Genomic DNA, 25,205 nt, shown 5'->3' on the forward strand with positions numbered 1-25,205 from the left:
TAATCTAGAATTCCTGAGTAAGTATCTGAAAACAGTTCTGTTGTAAAATTTTTCACGGTAAATCGTGGAGGAAAAATTTGTACCAGGAGCAATACTGTTACGGTACTAAACTGCGTAATTCACACTAGCAAATTTTCAAATCGCAATTCATTTGAAACACATCACAGTACCAACCGAACTATTTCTTTTTATTTCTACAAGCGATACAATCAATTTATTCTCTCGCTGAATACGCCATCCATGCATGCTCGTTACGATTAAATAAGTAGTTTACATTTAAATTTCTATAATTCTCCTTACATATCTCCATCGATCAATTGATAATGTAACTCTGTTTCAATTAAAGTCTCCATGAAATTAATCGTCGATTTTCGCTATCGTCAAATCAGTGCCTATTGTATAACATAATATTAGTGGAATTGACATCAAGAATTGGCACTCCCTAGTTAATAATTTCTTGATGTTAAAAAATTATACATTCTATAAATTTGAATTTATTAGCAATAAGAAATATTTCTATTTCCCCACCTACGCTGAAGCAAAACTTTATAAGTTATATTACTCACTCGTATTGACATAGGAAAATATAGCAATTATATTTACAACGCAACGCCTGAAAATTTCGGCCCTGGGTAACCGGCTCCTCCCCCTTCCTGACTCAGCCTCGGTAGCGAGGTAATTCCCGTTTTTCGTCGGCACCACGTATTGTATGGAGTCGCGGGCTTGTTTTGTTTTCAGTAGATATTCTCTAGTCAGTAGATCCAGTGACGTGGCGGAGGGAGGTGGTGCGGATCGCGCGTTAAGTAATTGGTTCTACGTACCGTACGTAAAGAGACAATATTTCTTCAATGGGAATCGTTGGTCTGCCGCGAATTAGAGGTACTCGATAAACGTATCGCCGCACTTCAACCCCAAATGAGTTCAATCATATTCCATTAATGTTCAGGCGACTTTTGAGCATTTTCTTTTGCGATGTGCTGTGCATAGGCGAGTTTTGCGGTAGGTCGCGTATCGAAAGCAAAATGACTTCCTTGAACTTGAAGGCTACCGACCCCGAGAGCATTCTTTCCCTGTTACAGGATCTCGCCGACGTTCCGTGCAATGTAGTCCAACAAAAATTGAACAGCTACGTAAGTTTTGTTTTAGTTTTATCAAAGAATGATTAACTGAAAGCCATCCTAAATCCAGCGGATCGCGGATGCTGGCCTATTTTTTCATAAATTATCTAACATCGAATGGTATATCATTTGTTTTTTTTTTTTTGTTTTTTTTACAAATATTTGCACAACTTATTTGCACCTTGATGTTTATCCCTATACGTTTGTTTTCATTCATTGGACGTCTGGAATACATCCAGATAATCTGTAAATATTAGGTGAACGATGCCTGGTCGGTTGTACGTTTTATTTTCGAGCTTTTACGATGTAGTTATTCCGGATGTTTTTGTTTTACACACATCCTTTTCTCTTCCTCACATCTATGCATGCTCTATATTATCTTGTCACAATGCAACTACAGAATGGTTTTTAAACCATCTGTCGAACACAATTCTTTCTCATCATTTGGATTACTTTATTCCATAATATGAAGAGAAAAAAACAAAAATTTGCGTATATTTTCATAGTTTTCCGTTTTTATTTACATATAAGAAAAGTAATAGTTTGACAATGTTAAACTTCCGTAATTGCCATGGATGTATACAATGTGAAGGATGTCGGTATTGTGGTATTACGCAAAAGCAGCCTGTGCTACCAAGTTTGGTCAACATAAAACCACATAAGCCTAACACTGCTTATCTGTCTAGTTTTCAGAAGAATATCCCTCCCGACTAAAGAAAAACAAGGAAAAAAGGAAAAAATTTGCCGAATAGTATTTTTCCCTGTTGTATCAATATTTCCTTTTCAGTGTTTACGTTCACAGAAACTTTTCTATCATACGCCTGTGCACAAGATAATAACCAGACATCGTGGGATTTGATTATTTACCGATCATAAAACTTTGTCAAGTATATTTACAAGAGCTAACAAGTATTAGTTGAAATGATTCTGTAACAGAAAACAGTCCGGGATTTCATTAATCTTTTGTCATAGTTCACGGATGTTTAAAAATATTTCACGTGTACTAATCTGCCCGAGAATGAAGACATCGTAAAGAACCAGACAAATTTATGTTTCAGAATATTTGAAAATGTATTCCAATCGCCGAATAGTATTTTTTCGTGCATCTTGCATGTTTCTAACGTGTTATTCTTTCAAATTTGTATTGACAAAGTTCATACTGTGTAAAAACACCAATTTTTTTATCAAAGTGTAATCGAACACTATTGATCAGTATTTAAAGTTATTTCCTATTACAATAGTGGACACTGTTTAATTAAACCTTAATATTTCAAATCTTTGATAATCTTTCATCAAAATATACATTTAATTTTCAGTTACAAACGGCCACTGGATCGAAAGTGGTTTTCCTAGCTCCGATTCTCTTGGAAACAGAGGAGATGGTAATACATGTTGTGGGTGAGAAGATTCTTGAGAGAGAGCTAAGGTTCCCAGTAAGCCAATCCAATGTAATATTCAATATTTAGGTATTTTCTCTTTGTGTTTATTTATGTAGTAACTGAACACTTTATTACTTCTTTTACGTTGCCTAACACAAAATGTCATAATTAACAAAGTGATCTGCTAATATATGCTTGTGTCAATTTTATTAGTGCCATATATTTTCATTTATTGCTGTTTGAGGTATAGATTTAAATTCAATTTAAGTATGATGTTTTGCAATGAGGAAAGTGATTGAATTCCTAAAACAAAAGAACGTTTTCCGATGCAGTTATGTAAACATACCTATGTATATGCATAGCATTGTTACACATGGCATAATGTTCGAATTGCTTGAATGTACGAATGGCCTTGGTTAAACACGAGTTATGAATATCAATTAATCAGGAACCAAAACTGCGTTTACGTTGCTTTGATAGTAGCACATGTGAAAGATTAATCTATGGCTGTGTAACAGAACGCCAGTTTTGTTTGGCATGCGTATCAGATAAGAGGAACAAGTCAAACATCACCTCATTAGCTAACCCCACCTACTACTAAATCTGCCTGGCACTTTGAAAATGTTATGGGTCAACATTCAGCGTCTCCATATTTTACATTAATTTTTATTATGAAGCGCATACGACATGTATTACATACTGGATCTGATAATTCATAAAAGTACCGGATTGTATTATATCGTGATTGCAACATGGGAGACACCCAACAATCACTTGCTCCTTTATATCAATACGATAAGTAAAATGAATCATTATGTCCTGACTCAACTTAATTTGATGCCATTGCATGTGTCAATATTATGATAATCGGCCACTCTCGAGCATATAGTATTGTTACGTAATTTTTCATGTATCTAGGCTAGTCCCTGAGTTGTTTCAATTACGTGCATAGGGTCGAGACGTCAGAAAAAGTGACGAACTTCCAAGTGATTGCATGTAATAAACACCGCCTCCATTTATCTCAACTACTGTGATACTTACTACATTTTGAAAGTTTTTAATTGGCTAATTCAGTCGAGTAAAGCAGTATACTTCTATAAAACTAATTTTCAGTTATTACCTAAGAGTATCATTCTTACTAAGATATCTGACACAATATGGGCCATTAAAAGTGAAAAGTTATCCCAGGTCTATGAAACACATTAATAAGATCAGAACTTTATCCGATGCAGACCATACTTTTAGTTCAGCAAAGCAATTAGTTCACGTTTATAGAACAAGAAATCGTAAATACTACCATGGATTCCACTGTTCAATTACATACCTTTAGATTCTGAGTTATTCTTAGGATTAGCTTTGAGTGTACATCAGTTTGTATAATGATCATGTGTTTGTTCTATGAGTTCATAAAAAATTGCTGTTTAATTTGAAATCGGGTTACCAATTTTCTCATTTACATTCGTTTTACGAATATCTTTGTGGAATTGTCTTTGTTTGGAGTATTGTTTGAATAGCTGATGCTGAATTGAGTTGATAAATTGATCTATTTGCATGCTCTGAAATAGCTTTTTATAGAAAAGTTAGAGATGACTCTCTTAAAGCTTTACCACGGACAGATGAATTAATTGTAATGGAAAACAGGCAAGTTTACCAGTCTATGGAACTCCAATTATCTAATTACAATTAGCTGAGTGCTCAAACTATTAAGACAATTTAGTACCATTCGTAATTACCAAGACAATAGTAATATTAAATATTGGTAGAATTGATGACCTTCCATCATGCAACCACTAATGTCTTAATAGCCTTTTGTACTCTTACATCGAGCCCGTCTGCAGCGAGTCGTTAGATCAATATGTCCATCCATTGATGATGAAATGTATTTAAATGTTAGCTAATGTCTGGCCTTTCAAACTTATTGTTTTCATTACATTACCTATGTGATGACGTATTTCGACAAGGTAGACCTATGTTTTGAAAAGTTGAGCAATCAAAACTAAAAACATTCATGTATATAGCTCGTAAAGGCGTAACGAATTTTTTCTCACGTGGGTGAGTATCGTTAAAAGTGTTGCATTTTTTGCTAACTTCAAGCAGATTAAATTAATACACGATATTTTTGTATTTATAGTAAATGTGCTTGCAACAAGAATCACGCGAACTGGACTTGTTCTTTAGGGTAACAATGTTTTTGGCCATTTCGGTGTTTTGATGAGCCCAATCAAACACTGAAGTTTTTATTATAGTACTATGCAATCTTATTACAGAATTCAATTCACAAATTACTAAGGCCACAAGTAGAGCAATGACCATAACGTTGTATCTACACTGGCTTAAGGCTTGACATTATTTTTGCGTACTATCAACCGAATTTGTAGATTCCATTTAATCGTTATTAATGATTAAAAACTTTCAAGATACCACTCTGTCAAATCGATTAGGTATCGCCAAAATAGTACTCGATTGTTAAAAATCGAATGACTGGTAGGAAATAATTTAACTGCGTTGAGGTAATGTTTGATTAAATTGTATATGGGAAGTAATGCGAGAAATTAAATTTTCACAACTGTATATTTCTTACTTGTTCACTCGGTAACCGGATATTGCAAACATCAACAGATGGTATCTATGATAGCTTTTATTAGGTGTTTAATATCTAACCACAGCACCATTACACATGCAATAATCTCATGCCTGGAAAGTAATCTCTTTTGATAATATTGCTAATCAATATTTTGAATCCCTGTTGTAAACTATCAGAAGTATCTATCTAGTGATGAGAAGATAGGCTCTACGTTATGAGTAAAAAGAGTATTATCACAATTCATAACGAAGCAAGATATTTGAGATTGTCATCATCGCTTTCAGTATTTTCATTTGTCTCGAAAGAGTGTACATATTATGTAACATCACTCTCCCCTATATTCTATCACCTGTTGTTTCGAAGGCTGCGCTTGGAACTTAAAAAGTGGTTACCAATCATCACAAAAAGTGTTCATTCATGTTCTGAATACAAATGAATTTAAATAATGTATTCGTAACGTGACTTAACCCGTCAGAAGTAAATTTAACATAACAATTGCTAGTTTCAGCCCAGATACCATTAGAAACACCTCACGGCAATCATTGAATAATAAATCGAATTATTGCAAAGCGCGACACTACCAAATGTTATGTTCGTCTTTAGGCAAAATGAAAACTTGTGTTATGTGTCGATAGTTTATCAAACGGTGTATTAAAAAATGATGTATGATAATTTACTGAATATGAATCATTTTTGTCAATATATACACTTATTGTACACAATAACATCGTTATTATTAAACCTTTATGCCTCAATGATTACATTTATTAAATATTTTCTCTGTGAAAATTATATTTACATGTAATTACATCATCATTGAATTTGAACAATCAGGACTCAAAAGTAGCTGGAATTTATTTATAGAAAGTTATTTAATAGGTCTTTCGTATTTGTACAAGTTAAATAATTATGAGCTAAGCTCAGCTTCATCACATAGTTCTGGTTCTATTTTGAAGTTTTATTTAACAATAAGATAGATCAGTATACCTTTTTGCTAAACAACTGGTAAAACTAACATCCGTTCCAAAGTTTTTAAAAATAGGCCGTCAGTGCTCCGGCGAAAATAAATTGAGAAAGAACTTTGTATTTTTGAATAATTCGCATGTATTATCACCAATTCATGTATTCTAGTTTATCGCTAACTTTAAGAATACTTGGGTTCTCACATCAGTGTCGAATTTGCCAGATAATAAGATACATAATGTGATTGTAATTCTACAAATTACACAATCCAATTACCTAATAATCTGTCTACGTATGATACAACAGATTTAAAATTCGCATGTGTTGCTCATGAATAATATCTGCAAAACGGAAAATACAATTTATGCAGTTTCCAGTAGAAACAGTGAAATTATTGTTTTTTTTTCTCTGCATTATCTTAACTCGATAATAGTTTTTGAAATTCCATGCCATTTATAACTATTCTGAATTAGAAAATTACTATTTCTTCGAATCTTTCTCACTATAAGCTGATCGATTGTAACTTTATAGTTTTTATCTTTATTGATACTGTGATATATCCACGTCACAGTTTTACGAAGACGTCATTTTATAAGTACTGATAAGTTATCATATTTCATATCGCCAGCATGTGGTTTCACTAACGTCTTTATTTTCAACTTACAGGGCGTATGGGAATTTATTTTAATTGAGAATATTGCAATTCATTGATCTTATTTATTTTGAATTCTGAGAAAGAGAGAAATGATATTATTTTTTAAATTAGCGTTGAGAGTTATTTTTTTATTTAAACTAAGGCTGTTTTATCTTTAACGAGTTGTTTTCCACCTGTGATACCTTCGTTTATTATAATTTAATACATGCCCCACTTTATTATTTTTCTACTGAATTTAATCATTTTCAATGAATCTATGTTTTTACCATCTATACTTCAAACTGCTTATAAATTATGATTCAGTTTCTAGCACTGTTACAAATGTATTTACGTCTGTGATGTATGTGTCAAGTAATATATCAAAATTTAACACCAGCAATGCTTATATTTTGTCAGTTTACATCTCGTTTTCCGTTTTAGTGAAAGATATTATACGTATTCTTCATTACATATGTAGAATAATTTTATGAGCCTTATCAAATCTAATCTCAAACATGCAGTAAAATGTAAAAGTCAGATATCAATTGCTCCAGTTCACGTGTGGGCACATGACTTGAGACCAATTTTCAATCCAAAACTACCAAGAAAATACCTTTTTCAGGTGCTGAACCATGTCTTGCACAGAGCAGTGAAACATCGCAAGTCCGTAACGGCCCATGCAACAGAACTTGATCAAGAACTCTTACAACATCTTCACTCGGTCGTGAATCCTGTGCCAGATCTGTTTTTATCTATTCCGATACAGCATCCCGTCCGGCATCACATTGCTCTTGTTGTTTGTCTCGTGAATTGCGAGGACCGAGAAAATGCTGAATATATGTGTACAAAAATGGTCCAGGAGTGCTTTAAGTATGTTCTTACCTTTGTATGCAACGATTAACACCCTGTCAGCCTAGCACCTTTTTTTATCATTTGTTATATACGTACTCATACTAACTTTATTACAAAGCAAATACTTGTGTCTGGGATGCTAAAAGATATATGAGATCGTTATCCCATAAAATGAACTGGAAATTTTCCATCGGCATATGCATAAAAAAATTCTATCTACTGTGAATATTATGTCAAGGTCTGGGCTGATAAATTCAATGATAAGCAAATAATATTTCTAGTTGTAATTATATTTGTTAGCTAATAACATCCTCAAGCCCACATCTGTTGACAATTTATCCTTTTGCATTTCATCAGTGTGCACCAAACAGAATGTCCAATTCAATTAATTTTGTATGTAATATGCAATAATTTTAATTTTAGGTATTGTTTGGGTTTACTGTTGAGCACTTTGCGATGTCAAGAAGAAACACGATTGAAGTTACAATGTCAAGATTTACTGGCTGTCTCAAGAAAACTCTTCACACATTTAGGTGATAGATAATTTTATAACAGTTGTGCGTAAAACCATTTCAACGAAACCTGTTTAAATTGGCGAGAATTTGCAAATAATCCCTTGGTTATGATAGTATTTTCAAATTCACAGGAGATTTGTCAGATCTCCTGCGAGAGATCATGGCAGAAGCAAGAAAGCTAACTAATGCCGAAAGATGTTCCTTGTTTTTACTTGACCCAGAACAACAGGATCTAGTTGCTAAAGTGTTCGATGGTATATCTACAAGAGATGTAAGCAACATTGCTAAACATCAGTTGCATCCCAAAGTGAATATGTGTACTAACATGATTTATATGTGCTGCTCTTGTCTAATTTGATGGCTATAAAGCTTGTAATCAAACACAATCATGCAAATGTTTGTAAAGCAATTTTATCTGTTTACAGTCTGTAAAGGAAATGCGGATAGCTCGTGGCCGAGGCATAGCAGGTCATGTTGCTTCATCAGGAAAACTGCTTAACATAAGGAATGCTTATGATCATCCGCTTTTTTATAGAGGAATAGATGAGGTTACAGGTTTTAAAACGCGAAACATCCTGTGTTTTCCTATCCGCGACGAAAAAGGAATCATTGGTAAATTTCATTATTGCTCATATTATTAGAATTACCAGAGAAATGTTTTGTAGAAAGTTAAACTTTGTGGTAAATAGATTGGATGAAACCGTTTTTTCTCTAGGTGTGGCCCAGTTGTGCAACAAAATGGATGGGTTGTATTTTGATGTATGCGACGAAGAAGTGGCTACAGCTTTCAGTATCTATTGCGGTATATCCATAATGCACAGCATTGTTTACAAGAAAATTCAAGATGCCCAAGCGAGAAACAAACTCAGCAATGAACTCATGATGTACCATATGAAGGTGAGTTTCTATAAATGGTACACCATTATTAAATGTTTTCATAGAATTTCTCTACATTATTATTTTGAAGCCGTAATAGTATTTTTTAGAAAATATATTGTAAAAAGCGTTTAAATTTCGTCACTTTGGTATCGTAGTTTATTGAATATGGAGAGGAAAAATAAATCTATCAAAATTTCTTGCAATACCAACATTGAATGAAAATATTAAATGCACGAATGAGATTATTTATTCATCTAAATCTACTTTTTATGATCATTCAATATCATTTTTATCTTTTCAATCTTACCATTGGTGATTACAGCAGGTAATGTGCTTATAATACTATTTAACAGAAATTTAGTCAAAGAAATTTCTGCTCCTTTAAATCTCACAGATTTCATTTGGCTGAATTGAAAATTTTAATACATCATAAATATAATAAGTGTTACAGAGAATCTGATAGAAAAATATATTTAATTGTTGACCATTCATTGTTTTCCTATGATTTGACGAAGTTCGTGAATATTAAAAATACATCCTACATTACATACTTTTATTTTTCAATGTTTTAGGTGGAAACTGAATCAGTTCAATCTTTCTTAAATTGTCGAGATGATCACAGTATTAAGGACTTCGATAAATTTCACTTTAGTCCTCGAAGTGTACCTTACAAACACATGCCATGCTATGTACTTAAAATGTTTGGCGAGTTAGGTTTTATTAATACTTGGAGAATTAAGACAACAACACTTGCTAGGTAAGTTCAACAACTGATCGAAATTTATATTGTATCACTCAAGTAGTGCTGGTATCAGATATCAAAAGAAAGCCTTAATTGTAGTATAAAAAAGTATGTACATGCTGTCATAGCTTCTGACATTTTTTTTTTTTTATTCACTAATAAATGGATTTTTACAGATTTATATTGTTCGTGAAAAAAGGTTACAGAGATGCCCCCTACCATAATTGGGTTCATGCATTTTCAGTGGCTCACTTTGCTTACTTGCTGATGGTAAATCTAAATCTAATAAAAAATGATTACATAACATCTCTACAAGGCTTGGCATTCTTGGTTTCGTGTCTTTGTCACGACATTGACCACAGGGGAACTAACAACTCTTTTCAAACCAAGTGCGGCACTGTTCTCGCGAGTCTGTATAGTTCTGAAGGATCTGTTATGGAGGCAAGTAATAATCAATGTTAAACACATATCATTACAGATTGTACATAGTGTTAATTAACCCGAGCTTTGCAGAACAATCTGTAAACTCCTAACTGATATTACAATTTACACAGCAGTGATATTTACAGTAACTGTAATGACTAAATATTTACCAAGTTCGTTACATATGGTAAAAATATTTATTTACATCTTGCAGAGGCATCATTTGGCACAGTCAATGTGCATTTTGAATACCGATGGCTGCAACATTTTTGAAAGCCTATCCAGCGAAGAGTATAGTGAAGTATTAGATTTATTAAGGAACAATATCCTTTCGACTGACTTAACTTCTCACTTTCGTATGGCTGAACAACAACGCGAGATGATCTCAGCAGGATTCAAGAAAAATGATCCTACTCATAGAAAGCTTCTTCTAGCAATGTTTATGACGTGTTGTGACCTTAGTGATCAAACAAAAGATTGGAGGGTCACAAAGAAAACTGCAGTATGTAGTTCAAGTAATTTATATGGTGAACTCATGGTAATAACTATCGTAGGGACAGGGTAATAATAGTTTTCTATCTTTTAAGGAACAAATATACGACGAATTTTTCTCACAAGGTGATTTAGAGAAGAGTATGGGAACTGCACCTGCAGAGATGATGGACAGAGAACGTGCCTCGATTCCGGATCTTCAAGTGCAATTTATAACGAATCTTGTACTGCCTCTTTTCAAGTAAGTTCAACCAACAAGATAGTGTAAAGAAATTGAAAACTCATTTGATTAATTATTTATCGAATTTTCAGAAATTTGGCAGATTTGTTTCCTGCTGCGCAACCACTTGTAGATACAATTATTAATAATAAGAATGTTTGGAAGCACGCTCGCCATCTTTTTCAAGAGTACAGTCAGAATGGTACAAAGTCCATGGAAATTCTTCTGGATCCAACTTTGGAGGATGAAGTGCTTAAAGCATTCGAACAAAGTGGAGATATTGAGCAGGAGTCGGCTACAGAAATGACGGAAGATGCAGTGGAAAGTAGTAGTAAACATGATTATGAAGTCGCAGATGAAGATTGAGATCCTGACCGTATTGATAATTATTAGCATTAGACAGAATATCTGATGACATTTCCAATCAACCTCTTACAACTTGGTATTACCAGCAATTACACTATATACTTCTACCTTGCTATTTCAGTAGCGATAGGGCTTACAAGATACGTCAATTGCTTTACTGCGAATATGAATTCTTTTGGGTTGTATTTAGAAAGGAAGAAAAATTATTTAACAATATTCTCGAAGATAAACCAAATGAAACACGTAAGCCGTGCAAACACATCTCAGTGCTCAAAGTTTGTCAATAAATTGATCATATCTAAACTTTACCTTAAACATGTTATTTGGTATACAGAAAATGCACTAAATTATAAAGAACTTGGGGTTATAAATTGCGAATACAATTTCACAAAGTTGGATTTTCTCAACTGAGTCCCAAAAAAAAAAAGAGAATAAACAAGGTATATATTTTTCGATGGTTTAAATTTAACACCAGTGTCAAATAATACAAGTATTAAATTAATTATCTAAAAACAGATTTATAGTCTACTGAAAATAGAACGGCGAAATTTTTTCTCACAGCCTGAGTGCAAATAGCGGTTTAATGTCAGTATTTCATGGCCAAATTAGATTTATTGGAATAAAGTGTAGTGTGAACGTATAGAAATGATTAATAATAAATGTACAAAACACGTAGAATATATAGTTATAGTGACTTTACCCGCGAAAATAGTAATGAAAAATGGTTTCTTAATATAAAGTTATTCGGGAGTAATAATGTTTTCACCTACTGACCAAATACATGACGAACTCATTGTGGTTAACTGTAGTCCAAAGTATTCTCTGTACTAAATAATACGGAAAAAAAAATTATCCTAATGTTCCACGTTATGAAAGCTCAAAAATTTCATAATTCTAAAGTATTGGTTGGATTTAAACTGTGTCTGATATTTGTAATTACATATGTATTTTAGTCTGATTTGAAAATAACAAATTAAAATAGCGTAAGCTTGTAGCTTTAAAAGTTGACATGGCACTAAACAATTGCCCATCATTTTTATCAAAGTTCAGATAGTAATTTTTACAGTTGAGTGTAAATCCTCATATCATTATGAATTTGTGTAGAAGACCGTGATTTGGTCCAAAAATAATCTGGACATATCTGCTGATAGCGAATGAAATTTGATACATCCGCACTGATATAATAAGTCTCATAATTTCAGTAGTAACAATTATAATATAAGTAGTTATATGTGAAACCTCGTTCACTATTTTTTTTCTTCATCATGTTTGAATGCTACTGCTCAACTTTTGAATAGTCATCTGATATGAAAATATAATTTACCTCCTTATAGAGCGATTGTTCGTTCGTCTGAAATGCAACGTTTAAATATTCATAAAATTTACTTCCTGGACCTACAGGAACTTTTCTAATTGAAACTAAAAAATTGTAAAATCGATTATTAAGAATTTCTCGTAAGCACGTTGTCTTACCAACTACGTCTTTGTATTCTGAGGAAAATCAATGCCGGCGTAATTGTCAAAGTATGATTATTTATTTTAAAGTGAAGATTCCACAAAGTAAATTATCTTTGATAAAACCAACAAGTCATTCTGTAACGTTGTATTTGGAGCAACTTTTTATATTTGGAGTATTCCTATGAATTACAAAACAATAATATATAGGACTCTCAATTTAAAAGTATAATTTTATTCCGACTACGCTTTTAGTCGCATAGCAATTTTATCATATTCATATAATTGTAAATAGCTCAACGTTCTATAATACATTAGTCTATTACCAATCAACCCTTCTCTATTTCATAATTGGTTAAACTGAGAAGATTTATTTAACAGAAAAATAGTGTATTAAGTTACAAATTATATAATATCATATCAGTTACGTTCAAAAATTTAATCTTGCAGTTGCATATGATTTCTCGTAGATTCACTGTACCATAAAATCACTTCAGTACGGAATCAATCAAAACATAAAATCTTATCCAATGTAGAATAATACCTGTATTCGCACGTGCGAATTTGTATGAAACATTGTGACAGAAACTAACGACGTTTACATGACGAAAAGAGTGATTTGTCACATTGAGTCTCCATCCGTGATTCAATGCCATTCAATTTGATATCTGTATTTAGCACTAACAGATAAAATTCATCAGTTAATTCTTTTTTTTACCATGTGATTCTATAAACATGATTCAATCATATCATTATTTTTGTTGCATCGATATTCAGCTTTGGGTATCAACATTTTATAGTGTATTTATGAAAATTTACATATACTTTTTAATTATTATCATTATGATATTGATCATATGTATATTATTGTTGTTCACTTGAATAGATCCGACTTTTATTTCAAATTGTAGGCATTGGTATAAATTATCGTGGCTCAAATATTTGCCTATAGAAATTTGCCTTATTAGATATTTAATGAAATGTTGTACTTTGTTAGAATTTCCAGAGCCAAACGCAAAAAAATATGCAAAAAGCATACATCTAAGTAACAGTTTCATTAGTTTGTGTAACTATCATAGTGTCTAGACATAGCATTTTTGTCTTAAATAACAAATGATTGTGATTAATGTTTAGTATGGAATATTTTACAGTGTACGAACGCAGTCTAAGGAAAGAGAGAAAAAAACGATCTAGTCACGCATACGATTTGTATTTTGAAAAAAAGTGTAATTTTACACAATATACACAACTGATTATTTGGTGTAGTAAACATTTTTCTTTATATATATCACAATACTTATATTTTGATGTACATATCTAATGCCAAATTTCAATTATAAGGGCTGATATATTGCAACATCGCACCCTTTGGCTGCACCGATACAAATTTGTCAAGAATGTAAAAAAAGTGCAGCTGATGAATATATCTATGTATATGAAAGTGTAAAAGTACGTTATAGCGCTTACTTACGGTTGAGAACAGGTTGAGAACCTTATCTAAGTGGTAGGAGCACTGATATATATATATACACATATCAGTGGGTAGTATAAAAGAAATAAGTGCAATCTGTCACAGATGGCGCTAGCTGGTAAAATTTAAACGAAAGAGACGTTATTTTGTGTGAAACTGCCAACAGGATCGGGATGCCAGTGAAGTGTTGACGTTCGTAGCCTCTTTTAAGTGGTGATATTATTTTGAATTTGTAGGGGATTCTAATAATTTATCGCTATTAATGATTTAAAGCCGACGTTGAAGCTTTAGTTTCATTTTCACTACGAGTAGTTGCAGTCTCGATCTCGATTGAACGTTTTGATGAGATTCCATTGAGTAAATACCGCGCTGCATGGCTTCATGATTTTGAGCCAGCTTACGTTTAGGATATCATTAACAGGAGTTGAACGAACTGTTCGTCAAACCGATCTAATAATTTATGGAAAGCACTTAATATACTTGCTCTGTGCTAGAGGAACAAATCTAATTTTGGCAGTAAATACACAGGTGCAAAAAAACAGTTATATTAAAGACCTACGTCTTAATTTCCAAAAGCTTTCCGTTTCACGTGAATATTATGTACGTAAATTAAATCTATACATATAAACTTAGGCACATAAATACCGAGCTTTAGATCTATGAAAGAAATTCTATTTTTAAGTCGTAGAAACTGGTGCTCATTAACGATTTTCTATTCCTTCCAGGATCTACAAAATAATGGAGGGCTGGACGAAGGAAAAGGTGTTCAATTTCCTTCAACAACAATTGATCGATTTAAGCGAATTTGGTAAAGCTAATGAAAAGGAAATCGAAGATTCACTCCATGAAAACCTGACATTTTTGCGTCGTTTGGTGTCCCAAGTTCCAGACTCAAACAATGGTCCATTACTGCCGAAAACTCCAAAAGTTAATCGCAAGCATCCAGCACAACGAATCGAAACAATTCACGAGGATGAAGCTGTTACATTTGAAGTCACTCGGACGACCAGCATCATCTCTGCACCAATTGAACCAGCAGAAACTGATGACGAAGATGGTAAAACGTCTACTCGTAGATCGAGAAGAACGGCATCTAGACAAGCTTCAAGGAGCATAAAGCAGCAACAGTCTTTAACTCTTAATACTAAACTAAGAAGACCTGAAGCTGAAGATGAATCTGAACCACAATGTCAAGAGGTCTGCATAATATATTTCTCAATATTCTACAAGCCAGTAAACTAGCTATCAAAGAAGTTTTTATGAAAAAACAGTCAGTTGCAAAGAATATACAGTTGTTTCCAAATTTTCACCTGAGCTAGTATTTACTACAAACTATTGTTAAGTATTGATAATCATATGACATCAAATTTTTAGGACAATGTGAAAGCTTCAAGTAGTTCAGAGAATGAAGATTATCTACCGCTTAGGCAATCCAAAGCTAGAAAAACATCCATTCAGAAGAAGAAACATGGCCAAAGGGCGACGTCAGAAATGAAAGACAGTACATTTGTTTTGAAACTTGAAAATGCTCACAAAAATTCAGAACCTGAAGAACGAGTTTCAAACAGCAAACGTAAACGTACTCAGGAGAGGTCTCCATCTCCAAATTTATCAGTCGAATCCAAGACTTTCAGGGCTCATAGTGGAGAACCTGCAGCTAAAAAGGCTAATCTTATTAACGAAACTTTGGAAAAATCAGACATCGATGATACTTTAGAGTCGTCGATTTATGAAGATGCTATTGGTAAACCTGCACCAATTCATAATTCGACTAAGATTATCGACGTTACAGTCACCCTGGATCGAAAATCTCGTGAATCGTCAAAGTCACGAGAATTACCGTATCCGTCAAAAGCTAATCAACAATCCAACATGAATGTAACCGTTGTACTGGACAGTTTGTCGAACAAGGCAAAAACTCAAGCCACTGCTCATCAAGACAGACTGGAAGATGATGAGGATGAAGTTGGCTGTACTCCGGAAGTCAAAACTGTTACTAGGGGTATTTTGCAGCAAGGGTATCGCTCTAAAGTAGATCAAACAACGAAGAATACTCTAAAATCAAATGCATTGTTTAGTCCTTATGCTACGGATTCTGTGAGAAAACGAGTCCAAGCTTTTGAGCAAGTTGTTTTTAACAGTCCCAAACCTGTAGAGGTAGATGCTCCGACTAGATTAACAAGAACGAAGACTCGAGCAATGGCAGCTGCTGCAGCTTCAGGAAATACCGTTCAACCTCCGCAGTCTGTTCAGAGTCTTGCTCAAAAATTAGCGCGCAAATCTTTGGCCAAAGCAAAGAGGATTTCATTGGCTAAAAGGGTAAAAGATGTCGATGACAGCAAAGAGGTAAGCAGAAACGTCTGTATACTTAGCGTTATTGAAATTCGAAAAATATTGCCATCAGCACTTTCAGAAGGTATGTTCACTCATATTCATACTTTCTGTATTAGCACTGCAACTAAAATTTTGTTGAATTTATAGAATGAAAATGCGAACAACACAACAACAAAAGGCAGTACAATGTTAACACTCAATGAGAAACTGATGCAAAAGCAGCTACAAAGAGTAACTCCAGTTGGAAAAAGTCGTCTACAAATTCCCACATCTCTTAATCGCATGCCTCCCACACCATTGAGCGTACAGCCTTTTTCCAATGTAAGAATTTTCTTTTACTTCCTATATTTTCTCTACCATAAGATGTTTTCCTATCAGTTTTCTCGACTAAAAAATATTTCTCAACTAACCGTAATAGCAATAAATCCATTACAGTACCCAAAAGCCATGTCGGCATCTCGCACAAATATCATTATGAACGTAGACTCGTTCCTTCAATCAAATAAACGAGCTCAGAAATTGAGTTTGGCAGAGAAATTTGAAGAAAAAAGAAGAAAAGTACATGACGAAGACGCAAGACGGAAAAAGGAGGAGGCACTGAAAATTCAAGCTGAAGAAAAAAAAAGGTAATAGCCTTTAATATTATCTGTTTTCCCAATTATAATACTGTCCATTAAAATGCTAGAGTTAGTCATCCTACCTTCCCTTTAATAACTTTCACAGAAAAAGGGAAGAGAAGGAGTTAAAGAATAAGATGGCTAGAGAAGCTAAAGAAAAACTTGATCTGGAAAAACGAATGAAGGCTGAAAAAGAACGGGAAGAGAAGGCTAAAATTGCGCTGCAAATGCAAGAAAAGATACGTGAGGAAGCTGAAAAAAAGCGAATTTTGCAGCTTCAACGGGCACAGGTTTGCATATTGACAATCCAAGAATCAATAATAGTAACAATAATTCATAATTATTAGTGTAAATATTTAAAGGAAAAAGAAGAAAGGCGTAAACAAGAAGAACAGATACGGTTGCAGCGATTACAAGAGCAGGAAGAAATGGAGCGGCAATTAGCTGAGCAGAAACGGAAAGAACAGGAAGCTGCTGAAAAACAACATCTACGTCGTCTGGCTGAAGCAAAGGCTCAGCAACAAGCAGTAGCTGAGGCTGCAAAAATCAAGGCTCAATATCAAGCAAAGGTGAGTAATATCCTCATACAGTCTAAATTGAAGCATTGCTAAAAGTTCACTCACATTAAAACATTTAAACTGCACAGTAAGTTAACTACAGAGTGAAAACTGTTAATATTTGTTCTAAAAATCAAAGCAATATTGTGTTTTACTTCTGTGAAGTGGATACTAGTACTTACTTGGAATCAAAATTAACAGGGGAAACAACATAACAATACTTACAATGTACCAACGCAAGCTCAAGGTCCAGCTGCATACAAAATAGAAAGTGAACCTGATGAAGATGATGATACTACAGATAACGAGGAAGCGCCTAAGCATGCCGTACCTACTTGGGCTAATGGTGGGTATAAAAAAAAAAAATACCTTTGATTAAAATTCATAACTTCATGACGCATTTTGCAAGGTCTGACATTATTCAAAGTATTGTCGTCAAACCGTAATTTATGCATTTCATTTTTTTGTAACTTCGAAAATTATCTGGATTAATGAATTAACTCCGATTATTGTCGTTTCCAGCCCAAGTTCGCAGGGGTCAGCTGGCCTTACAAAAGTACATTCCAATTAGGGAAATATATGGGTATTTTGGCAGTAGACAATGTACACCAGATCTCACAGAGATATTCCAAGGCATTGACAAGAAACGACTAATACGCACATCTAGTGCGGTCTGGAAGACACCGCCACGATATTCTATTATGTATAGAGAATAATCGTTTTGCTGACATGGACGTCAATCATTCAAATGGAGTAGTTTTACTTTTATATTATTTAGACGTACATATTAATACTAATGATAAAAATGAGTCAAATTTTGCTTTGTATTCAGTTGGAACATGTAGTATCCACTGGATGATGTATACTGCTTTGGAAATCGATGAGCTCAAAGTATAGAATACGATGTACCTACCAAGTAGTATAATCTAATTTGATAATAAAAATTTTAAAGCTCAGATGATACGTTGTATAAAGATGAATAAAAAGTGGCAAGGTCATGATTTATCAATGTAACAAACGTAAAGCCACTCTTTCATCAGTGTCAAACACTAGACTTTAATTCGCTAGTTAGTGAACCGACGTAGTCGGAGTTTGAATTGCAAATAATTACTTGGTATAGTGACATATTTTAATTATTTTCTTACTGAAGTAAAATATTTGATATCATGTGATGTGTCACTTTTTAATTCGTATAATCTATCAGCACGTGTACGAATTCGTTAATTCCGTATTGTACTGAAAATTACTTTCAAAATTTTTAGCTGCATTACTGAACTGCCATTTATTTTTTAATAAACTGAGATATTAATTTTTTCTATTAATACATTGAAATCAATAATGAAATAGATAAACCAAAATAGGAACATGCTCTATTTTATTCATTAGTAGACATTGACAATAATTAATTTAGGTGTTAATTTGGGTAAACTCCATATGGTACCTCGTGTATGATGAAATTATGAATACAATCAAAATGACGTTCATTTTAGTATCTCCAATAATATTCTCTACAGAACCATACTTAATGTGAACTTTTTGATTGAGTTTCTTTTGTAGGGTTCGATACACCTTTTGCTTTGATTTTTGAATGCAGGGTTCTGTTAGAAAAGAATAATAATAATTAGTACATATCTCTTTATCAATTTCGATGCTATTCTCATTATTATTATTATTACTAGCATATAAGATATCAATTATCTGTTTCTTTTCTTTATTTTATGTTTAAAAAATTCATACCAAATACTTACGGTACCGATTTCTGTATTAGTTGTGGTACTGGAGGTATCATTATTGGCTGTAATTCATGAGTTACTAGATGTGTATATACGGGAATCTGAATATAAACGGAATTACGTCGATGTATTACATACATGTCTGTACAACATTTGTATATCACGCTTTCTTCAAGTAATACTTACATAAGCTAGTGAACTATCCAGAATTGGCGGTGCACCATATGCATTAGAACGGGCAGGTAATTTGTAATAATGCCCAAGTTTAGGAGATGATAATCTTGTGCCATACAACATGTATCTCTCGTGTTCCGGTACCTCCTTCAGCATTTCAGCCTCTTCGGCCTTACCTTCTGTTCTCTGTGGAATCTGACCTCCATTTAAAACCTTAACAAAAATGGTACGATAATGTATGGCTCGTTATATTCATTTATCCAAACAATTCGCCTTTCAACCAATTTTTATTGGTTCGAACATCAGTCAGACTGAAATACCTTTCCGTTCAAGGGAAGCCCGAATATCATACCCTAGATCGTTAAATATTATTGAATTTCCCATCTCTCACAATTTTACCTTCATTGTAGTAAAACTTCCGACACCTTTGATATCAGGTGGCAATCTGTATGAACCAAAATATTTTTCCACCCAAGTGTTAGGGAGTAACGTGGACCATGGCCTGAATGTACCCAAAGTTGAAATGTAACGGCCATTCAATGTCCACAATCTAACAGTATGATCAGAACTGCCACTGCAAAAAATTTAATTACAAGTACATGTTTTCTTAATGTGCCTCTTTACGTACATACACATACACAAGATTGAGTTTAGAACAATTCATATTCTATTTTCAAATTAATTTTATTAGTCTTGTATATTGAGTGATTGACAAAGTAAATTTTACTACAGACAGCGATTGAGAATACGATAATTAGCACCACTAAACCTTACCTAATAATCAGCCTTGCTTCTGGGATGTATTGCAGAGAATTAATTGTTTTACAGTGAGCACGAACGGACGAAAGTAAAAGTGGCTGCGGTTGATTTCGAACAGCCCTTTTTGCACGTCCGTCAATCCGATCTTTCCATAAGAACGGAAACTTCGGTTTTAATAGTGCTATAGACACCTCAGGAGGATGTGGTAAAACATAGTTCGAGAGCAACCAAACCTTTATGTATCCAGCAGTATGTCCTAGGAAAATATTATCTGTTTAATCAATAATGTTTCGTTACCAGAGTTAATTTACTGTGATTCATCTTCTTCATATAGTGCGTCTGAAACTTCACAGTTACAAGAGATGATCGATTGGAAATTGAAACCATAATTATATCAAATATTGATTGATTTCATTACATTTTCGATTACTATATCAAACCTGTAATCAAATATTGATTTTCGGGATCTGTTGCTAATGACATCACATAATCACCCAACATGTGAATAGCAGAAAAACTAGTTAAATATCCAGCTGCAGGGTGATGAGTCCACACTTGGATCATCCCGTTCTCTAACGATAGCAATAAAGAGCCAACATCGGGGGCAACTGGTCGTACATTGAGAAAAATCATAGCATATACACCGACTATCCTTGTAAAACTCAATGCGGACTTTTGATGTTTAGATACTTCATCGTCGGAAGTATATACTGGATTATTTTCTGTATCGTCATTCAGGTTTGCGTCTCTAAAAATAAATATCTAGTATTAGGATTTGAATATAATCTCTGTTCACTGTTGAACGAGATGCGGTACAAATGGAGTGCAATTTGAAAATAGGCATTTAATTCCTGTTTGGTGCACTATATAATGCAAATTTGAAATTGCAGTAAGCTTTTTATTGAAAAGGAAATTATTTCTTGTTACAATTTAGATGTATACGGGTTTTAAATTGTGGAACAAGCCTTACGATTTCAACAATAAGGTCTTTAGGTTTGATTTGAGTCTCTTCATTGGTATTTCTAATCTCTCCTTTGTTTCTTTCTTGTATGATATAGCATACCTATGTTACAATAGATGAAACATCATTAGTGTTTCAACTTTATTACCAATCAACGAATTTTTAATAAGCTGTAAGAACAAGTAGATTTTATCAATCACTCAACTTCCCGTAGGATTGTTAACACGATATCTTCTGTAAGGCTGCCCAGTCTCTAATCGCCAAAGTATCAGTTCGCCGTTATATGATGCTGTCGCTAGGGCTTGAGGGTAATTTGCAGCAGTACAAAGTACGTCATCCGTGTGTCGGGTTTCCCAATTCTTTTTATGCACGCCAGCTTCAGTGTCTGCAAATTCGGTAATGTGGCGATTCCAACCGGTACAAAGAATTCGGTTCGATAACCAGGTAATGCTTGTTATTTCACTAGTGTAAATAGAAGAAACAATTATAAATCACAGAAATTAATATAGAGAGTATGGTTTACAAAACATACCACTGGGGTTCAATGCTCATGTTTCGTATACAGTTTCCTGAATGAAAAATCCACATTTTTATTGTCCCATCTCTAGCACCAGTGAGAAGGAACTGCTCCGACGTATCAAAACTGGCAGCAGTTATTTCAATGGGGACTCGTTCGCCATACACTAACTTATAGTGGGCATTTTTGCAAAGATACAGGCGGCGTCCTATCCAAGGATTCCAAACGATGAAGCAAGAATCCAAGCCTGTTGTAACAACCTGATGAATGTTTAACAAAGAGGTAACATTGTGGACCAATTTTATAATTTTTACTGTATGTAATTGTTTTGTGACTTATTAGGACATTCATTAATATTTACAACTTTATATAAGGTGTTATAAAGCACGCAGCTGACAGGTTTCGTGTGCGTATATCCATCAGATATTTCCGCATTTATCACGTGTTCGCATGTCAGTATGATCATTTTCATACTGGCTATTATCAGTTTTTGCGTTATCGAATTATACACGACAGACATTGGAGTATGTTCGCCAAGTTCACTTGGTAGACCGTTGTAAGTCTGTTTGAGAATTCATTTGAATTTTTACGGATACCACTACTTTTTTTTATTATACCAATGTGAACTCTATACGGAATATTCAACCTGCATACAAGCTTGAGCTGCGACATCCCATACTTTGATACATTTATCCTTGGCCAAAGAGTATATCCGTTTTCCACCATTGTGCGTTATTAGTGTACAAATAGTAGCATGATGTCCTTGGAGAATACAGTTAGGTTTATTAGGCACAAACGGATTCCATACACGAACTGTACAATCAGGGCCACCCGTCACTAGAATATGGCCTTCTGTAGGGGTAGATTCAATATTAATTACAAATTGGGAGTAAGCATTGCAACACGAACCAGTATTTCCCTGTGTACTAAATTGAGTTAAAGTAAATTTGACAAACCTTCACAGAAATCGAAGCATGAAACTCCCTTTGCTACATTGAATATGTATTGCATCCTAGTACCAGTTGCATCGCTGAGAAAAACTGAACGATCTGAGCAGATACCGCAAGATACGAACGCTCGTAGATTTCCATAATATCCTACTTGTCGTACCCAATCAGCGTGAATGTTTTTAAATTCTGTAACTTTCATGCCTTGGAGTTCGCCCTATTATTTGAAAAATCACTAACAGTAACGTGAAATAGCTGTATTGAATTAACTTCAGTGTAAGAAATTCAATCAGTTGTTTTCAAAGCTAACTCTAGCCACAGCTTCGTAACGAAGATGAATTAAATCATGTCGTGCAGCATGTTTAAAAGGTCCCTTCTGCAAAGAACTAAACGACATCACTTTGACAGTTCCTCCCATATCACCCAAAACAATGTGTGAGTTTTCTTTAATATTGGGACTAAAGTAATAGCTCATGCATACCACTGCATTTTCTAAACTTGATATCTATACAGAAATAATGCACAATCGAAATTCAGTATATTTTTCGGAATCAATATCGACAAATGCTAATTTTACTACACATATTACTCTACTGGAGCGCCCTAATGGTACCAGAATTTGAATGTTTGGTAAAATGAAAGTGTACACGTACCATTACTCTGAGATCAAATTTCCTTGCCATGGTATCATAAAACCGCAGGTCACGCTCCGAAGAACTTGTACATAATATTTGAATATCGGGTAGTACAATCATATCAGTTATAGTTGTAGAACAAACTTTCAAATATGCTGAAAGTTCAAAGTTAGCGCTCTACAATTCAATACTCACTCCCAAAAAATGTATTAAGATATATCTGCGTCAAAAAAAAAGTTTTGGAAATATTGGCTATAATTGTCTAAATTAGGAGTTTCTATTAAAATTAGGTTTCTTTGTGTGCTAAAATCTCTTGAACAAAATAAGTGAAATGATAAGAAAAATCAGGAAACATGGCGAAAAAGATTCTTACGATTTGTTGATTGAACGCTTCGCTCATATTCAAGATCCAAAGACCAATAATTAATAACACCATCTCTACTTGCTGTTAAATAACAACCTTGCAGGAAATCCCAGGTTCGATCCTAAAAATTGAGAGAACCCAAATATTCTAAAAATGAATCACTGATAAGCTTATGGTGACACTCACTGGGCGAACTTCTGGACAGAACACAATTCTGCAGACCGCACTACGATGATGGGTTCTTTGTATCTCTGGTTCACCAGTTAAAGGGGGTTCCAGTGTTTGCCGCTGCAGGGTTGTATCTGTTTGTTGAAACTCTAACAGCAAATAAGTTATAAATTCATCCCATGTTGTGTACCCATTTCTTCTCAAGTTTATCTAATGAAAATCAAAAAGTATCCAGAAATCATATAGAAATGAAAAAATGGTACATAATCTTTAAAGAGTGTGAACCTTCTTGAATAATGTTCGAAATTCATCATTCGGGATATGAATTTTCAGTATAGTTCTGAATGCTTCTTGGAGTTGCAACTCGCTTATTTCTTCTCCTTCATTTGCCTATAAAAACAATTGGGTTTTTGAATTGACTACACTCTTTGAATCGTGATGAATAATGTCGTTAGGTGGAAAGTCAATGTTTTATGAGTTGAAATTGTTTCACTAACTGTTCATAAAATATGTCATACTGAATATGTTCTGTGCTTATATGAATACGGCGAACGATAGAGAGTAAGCAGGAACTGACCAAGAAAGCTTCATGCAAATTTATCAAATCTTCCTCTGTGCATTGCTCTTCGATGTTTTGTTGGTTGTAAAATTCTTCGAACTGTTGTTGAATGCTGAACAAGTGCATTTGTAGGATTAAAATAAAATTTTCAATCATTTACTGAATATTCAACAACTAGTTTCATGGAATGAATATATCAGCCCAAATAACTTTGTGAATATTTGTCACGTCCTGCATAGGAAACTTGAATCGTTTTACTCAACTGTTAACGTTTTACGATAATATATCAGTAACATCACAATTTCATGAATTTCTCCACTAACCATGTTTCTGCTGTCAGTATTGTTTGGGGAAACATTCATTCACAGAATGCTATCAAATTATAAACGAATCAAAGGTAACTTTGCTATTTCCTCTTCTCTCCAATTCCCTCCAGCTCCTTCCACCCTTGTTGTCATGGTTTAGAATAGTCATGCAGACATCAGCCGCAAGATACTTCTTATAGTAGGTACTAAAGTATTTTTTATAGGTGCAAAAAGATTATTTAAAATATTTCAGGGCAGAAGTGAGCAATTTGCCATGCAGAATGCTTTTCATTTATTTTATTGAAACGTAAGATCATGAAGTTCATAACATACTGCGATGCAATATACAAGATACTATGGAAAAAAACTGCAACATTATATTATTGTATTATTAAAAATCATAATATGACAAAATTGGTCGTATCAATTTTCCGGCTAGCTACAATTCCACTTTTCATTGTGTTTTTTGTTCTTTGTCAAGG

The 25,205-nt window shown here is 33.8% G+C and overlaps 3 protein-coding genes across 10 annotated transcripts; 2 read left to right on the top strand and 1 right to left on the bottom strand.

Annotated features, from left to right (window-relative positions):
• The first annotated feature begins 701 nt into the window (after positions 1 to 701).
• On the top strand, positions 702 to 13,887 carry LOC124301591 (cGMP-dependent 3',5'-cyclic phosphodiesterase-like). 6 transcript variants are annotated; one of them, XM_046756849.1, is made up of 14 exons: positions 703 to 879; positions 1,080 to 1,130; positions 2,435 to 2,566; positions 7,301 to 7,548; positions 7,954 to 8,063; positions 8,177 to 8,352; positions 8,471 to 8,657; positions 8,761 to 8,942; positions 9,247 to 9,249; positions 9,497 to 9,681; positions 9,843 to 10,107; positions 10,304 to 10,591; positions 10,677 to 10,822; positions 10,894 to 13,887. In XM_046756849.1, the coding sequence occupies exons 3-14, from the start codon at positions 2,498 to 2,500 to the stop codon at positions 11,165 to 11,167; spliced, it is 2,133 nt and encodes a 710-aa protein (XP_046612805.1). In that variant the 5' UTR covers positions 703 to 879; positions 1,080 to 1,130; positions 2,435 to 2,497; the 3' UTR covers positions 11,168 to 13,887. The 6 variants fall into 6 exon arrangements, with proteins under 6 accessions (XP_046612799.1, XP_046612805.1, XP_046612803.1 ...); XM_046756843.1 differs by having other exon boundaries at positions 702 to 1,130; XM_046756847.1 differs by having other exon boundaries at positions 703 to 1,130; positions 8,177 to 8,316.
• A 320-nt stretch (positions 13,888 to 14,207) lies between these two features.
• Positions 14,208 to 18,934, top strand: LOC124301590 (inner centromere protein A-like). Of its 3 annotated transcripts, none has more exons than XM_046756841.1 (9): positions 14,208 to 14,621; positions 14,819 to 15,290; positions 15,468 to 16,439; positions 16,575 to 16,748; positions 16,863 to 17,053; positions 17,151 to 17,334; positions 17,407 to 17,613; positions 17,803 to 17,947; positions 18,124 to 18,934. In XM_046756841.1, the coding sequence occupies exons 2-9, from the start codon at positions 14,832 to 14,834 to the stop codon at positions 18,315 to 18,317; spliced, it is 2,526 nt and encodes an 841-aa protein (XP_046612797.1). In that variant the 5' UTR covers positions 14,208 to 14,621; positions 14,819 to 14,831; the 3' UTR covers positions 18,318 to 18,934. The 3 variants fall into 3 exon arrangements, with proteins under 3 accessions (XP_046612797.1, XP_046612798.1, XP_046612796.1); XM_046756842.1 differs by having other exon boundaries at positions 14,208 to 14,285; XM_046756840.1 differs by having other exon boundaries at positions 14,209 to 14,693.
• A 127-nt stretch (positions 18,935 to 19,061) lies between these two features.
• Positions 19,062 to 25,191, bottom strand: LOC124301589 (WD repeat-containing protein on Y chromosome). Its single transcript, XM_046756839.1, has 18 exons — positions 24,742 to 25,191; positions 24,437 to 24,530; positions 24,145 to 24,249; positions 23,878 to 24,069; positions 23,701 to 23,812; positions 23,346 to 23,482; positions 22,702 to 22,909; positions 22,392 to 22,597; positions 22,107 to 22,307; positions 21,761 to 22,005; positions 21,433 to 21,690; positions 21,238 to 21,330; positions 20,708 to 21,015; positions 20,283 to 20,523; positions 19,908 to 20,082; positions 19,521 to 19,721; positions 19,350 to 19,435; positions 19,062 to 19,199 (listed from the first exon to the last, which is right to left on the bottom strand). The coding sequence occupies exons 1-18, from the start codon at positions 24,774 to 24,776 to the stop codon at positions 19,124 to 19,126; spliced, it is 2,973 nt and encodes a 990-aa protein (XP_046612795.1). The 5' UTR covers positions 24,777 to 25,191; the 3' UTR covers positions 19,062 to 19,123.
• Between the last annotated feature and the right edge of the window lie 14 nt (positions 25,192 to 25,205).

Source organism: Neodiprion virginianus, chromosome 3 (genome assembly GCF_021901495.1).
Source record: "Neodiprion virginianus isolate iyNeoVirg1 chromosome 3, iyNeoVirg1.1, whole genome shotgun sequence".
Taxonomy (NCBI): Eukaryota; Metazoa; Arthropoda; class Insecta; order Hymenoptera; family Diprionidae; genus Neodiprion; species Neodiprion virginianus.

Bases quoted from the DNA above. Each gene is read 5' to 3' on its own strand.
- LOC124301591 (XM_046756843.1), top strand. From the start codon at position 939: ATGTTCAGGCGACTTTTGAGCATTTTCTTTTGCGATGTGCTGTGCATA. The intron at 2,567-7,300 runs GTAATATTCAAT...TACCTTTTTCAG, and splicing joins TCCCAGTAAGCCAATCCAAT to GTGCTGAACCATGTCTTGCA. The intron at 7,549-7,953 runs GTATGTTCTTAC...TTTTAATTTTAG, and splicing joins ATGGTCCAGGAGTGCTTTAA to GTATTGTTTGGGTTTACTGT.
- LOC124301590 (XM_046756840.1), top strand. The intron at 16,440-16,574 runs GTAAGCAGAAAC...TTGAATTTATAG, and splicing joins ATGTCGATGACAGCAAAGAG to AATGAAAATGCGAACAACAC. The intron at 17,614-17,802 runs GTGAGTAATATC...CAAAATTAACAG, and splicing joins AGGCTCAATATCAAGCAAAG to GGGAAACAACATAACAATAC.
- LOC124301589 (XM_046756839.1), bottom strand. From the start codon at position 24,776: ATGTTTCCCCAAACAATACTGACAGCAGAAACATG. The intron at 22,910-23,345 runs GTACGTGTACAC...TTCAAATAATAG, and splicing joins AATTTGATCTCAGAGTAATG to GGCGAACTCCAAGGCATGAA. The intron at 19,200-19,349 runs GTAAGTATTTGG...CTTTTCTAACAG, and splicing joins CTAATACAGAAATCGGTACC to AACCCTGCATTCAAAAATCA.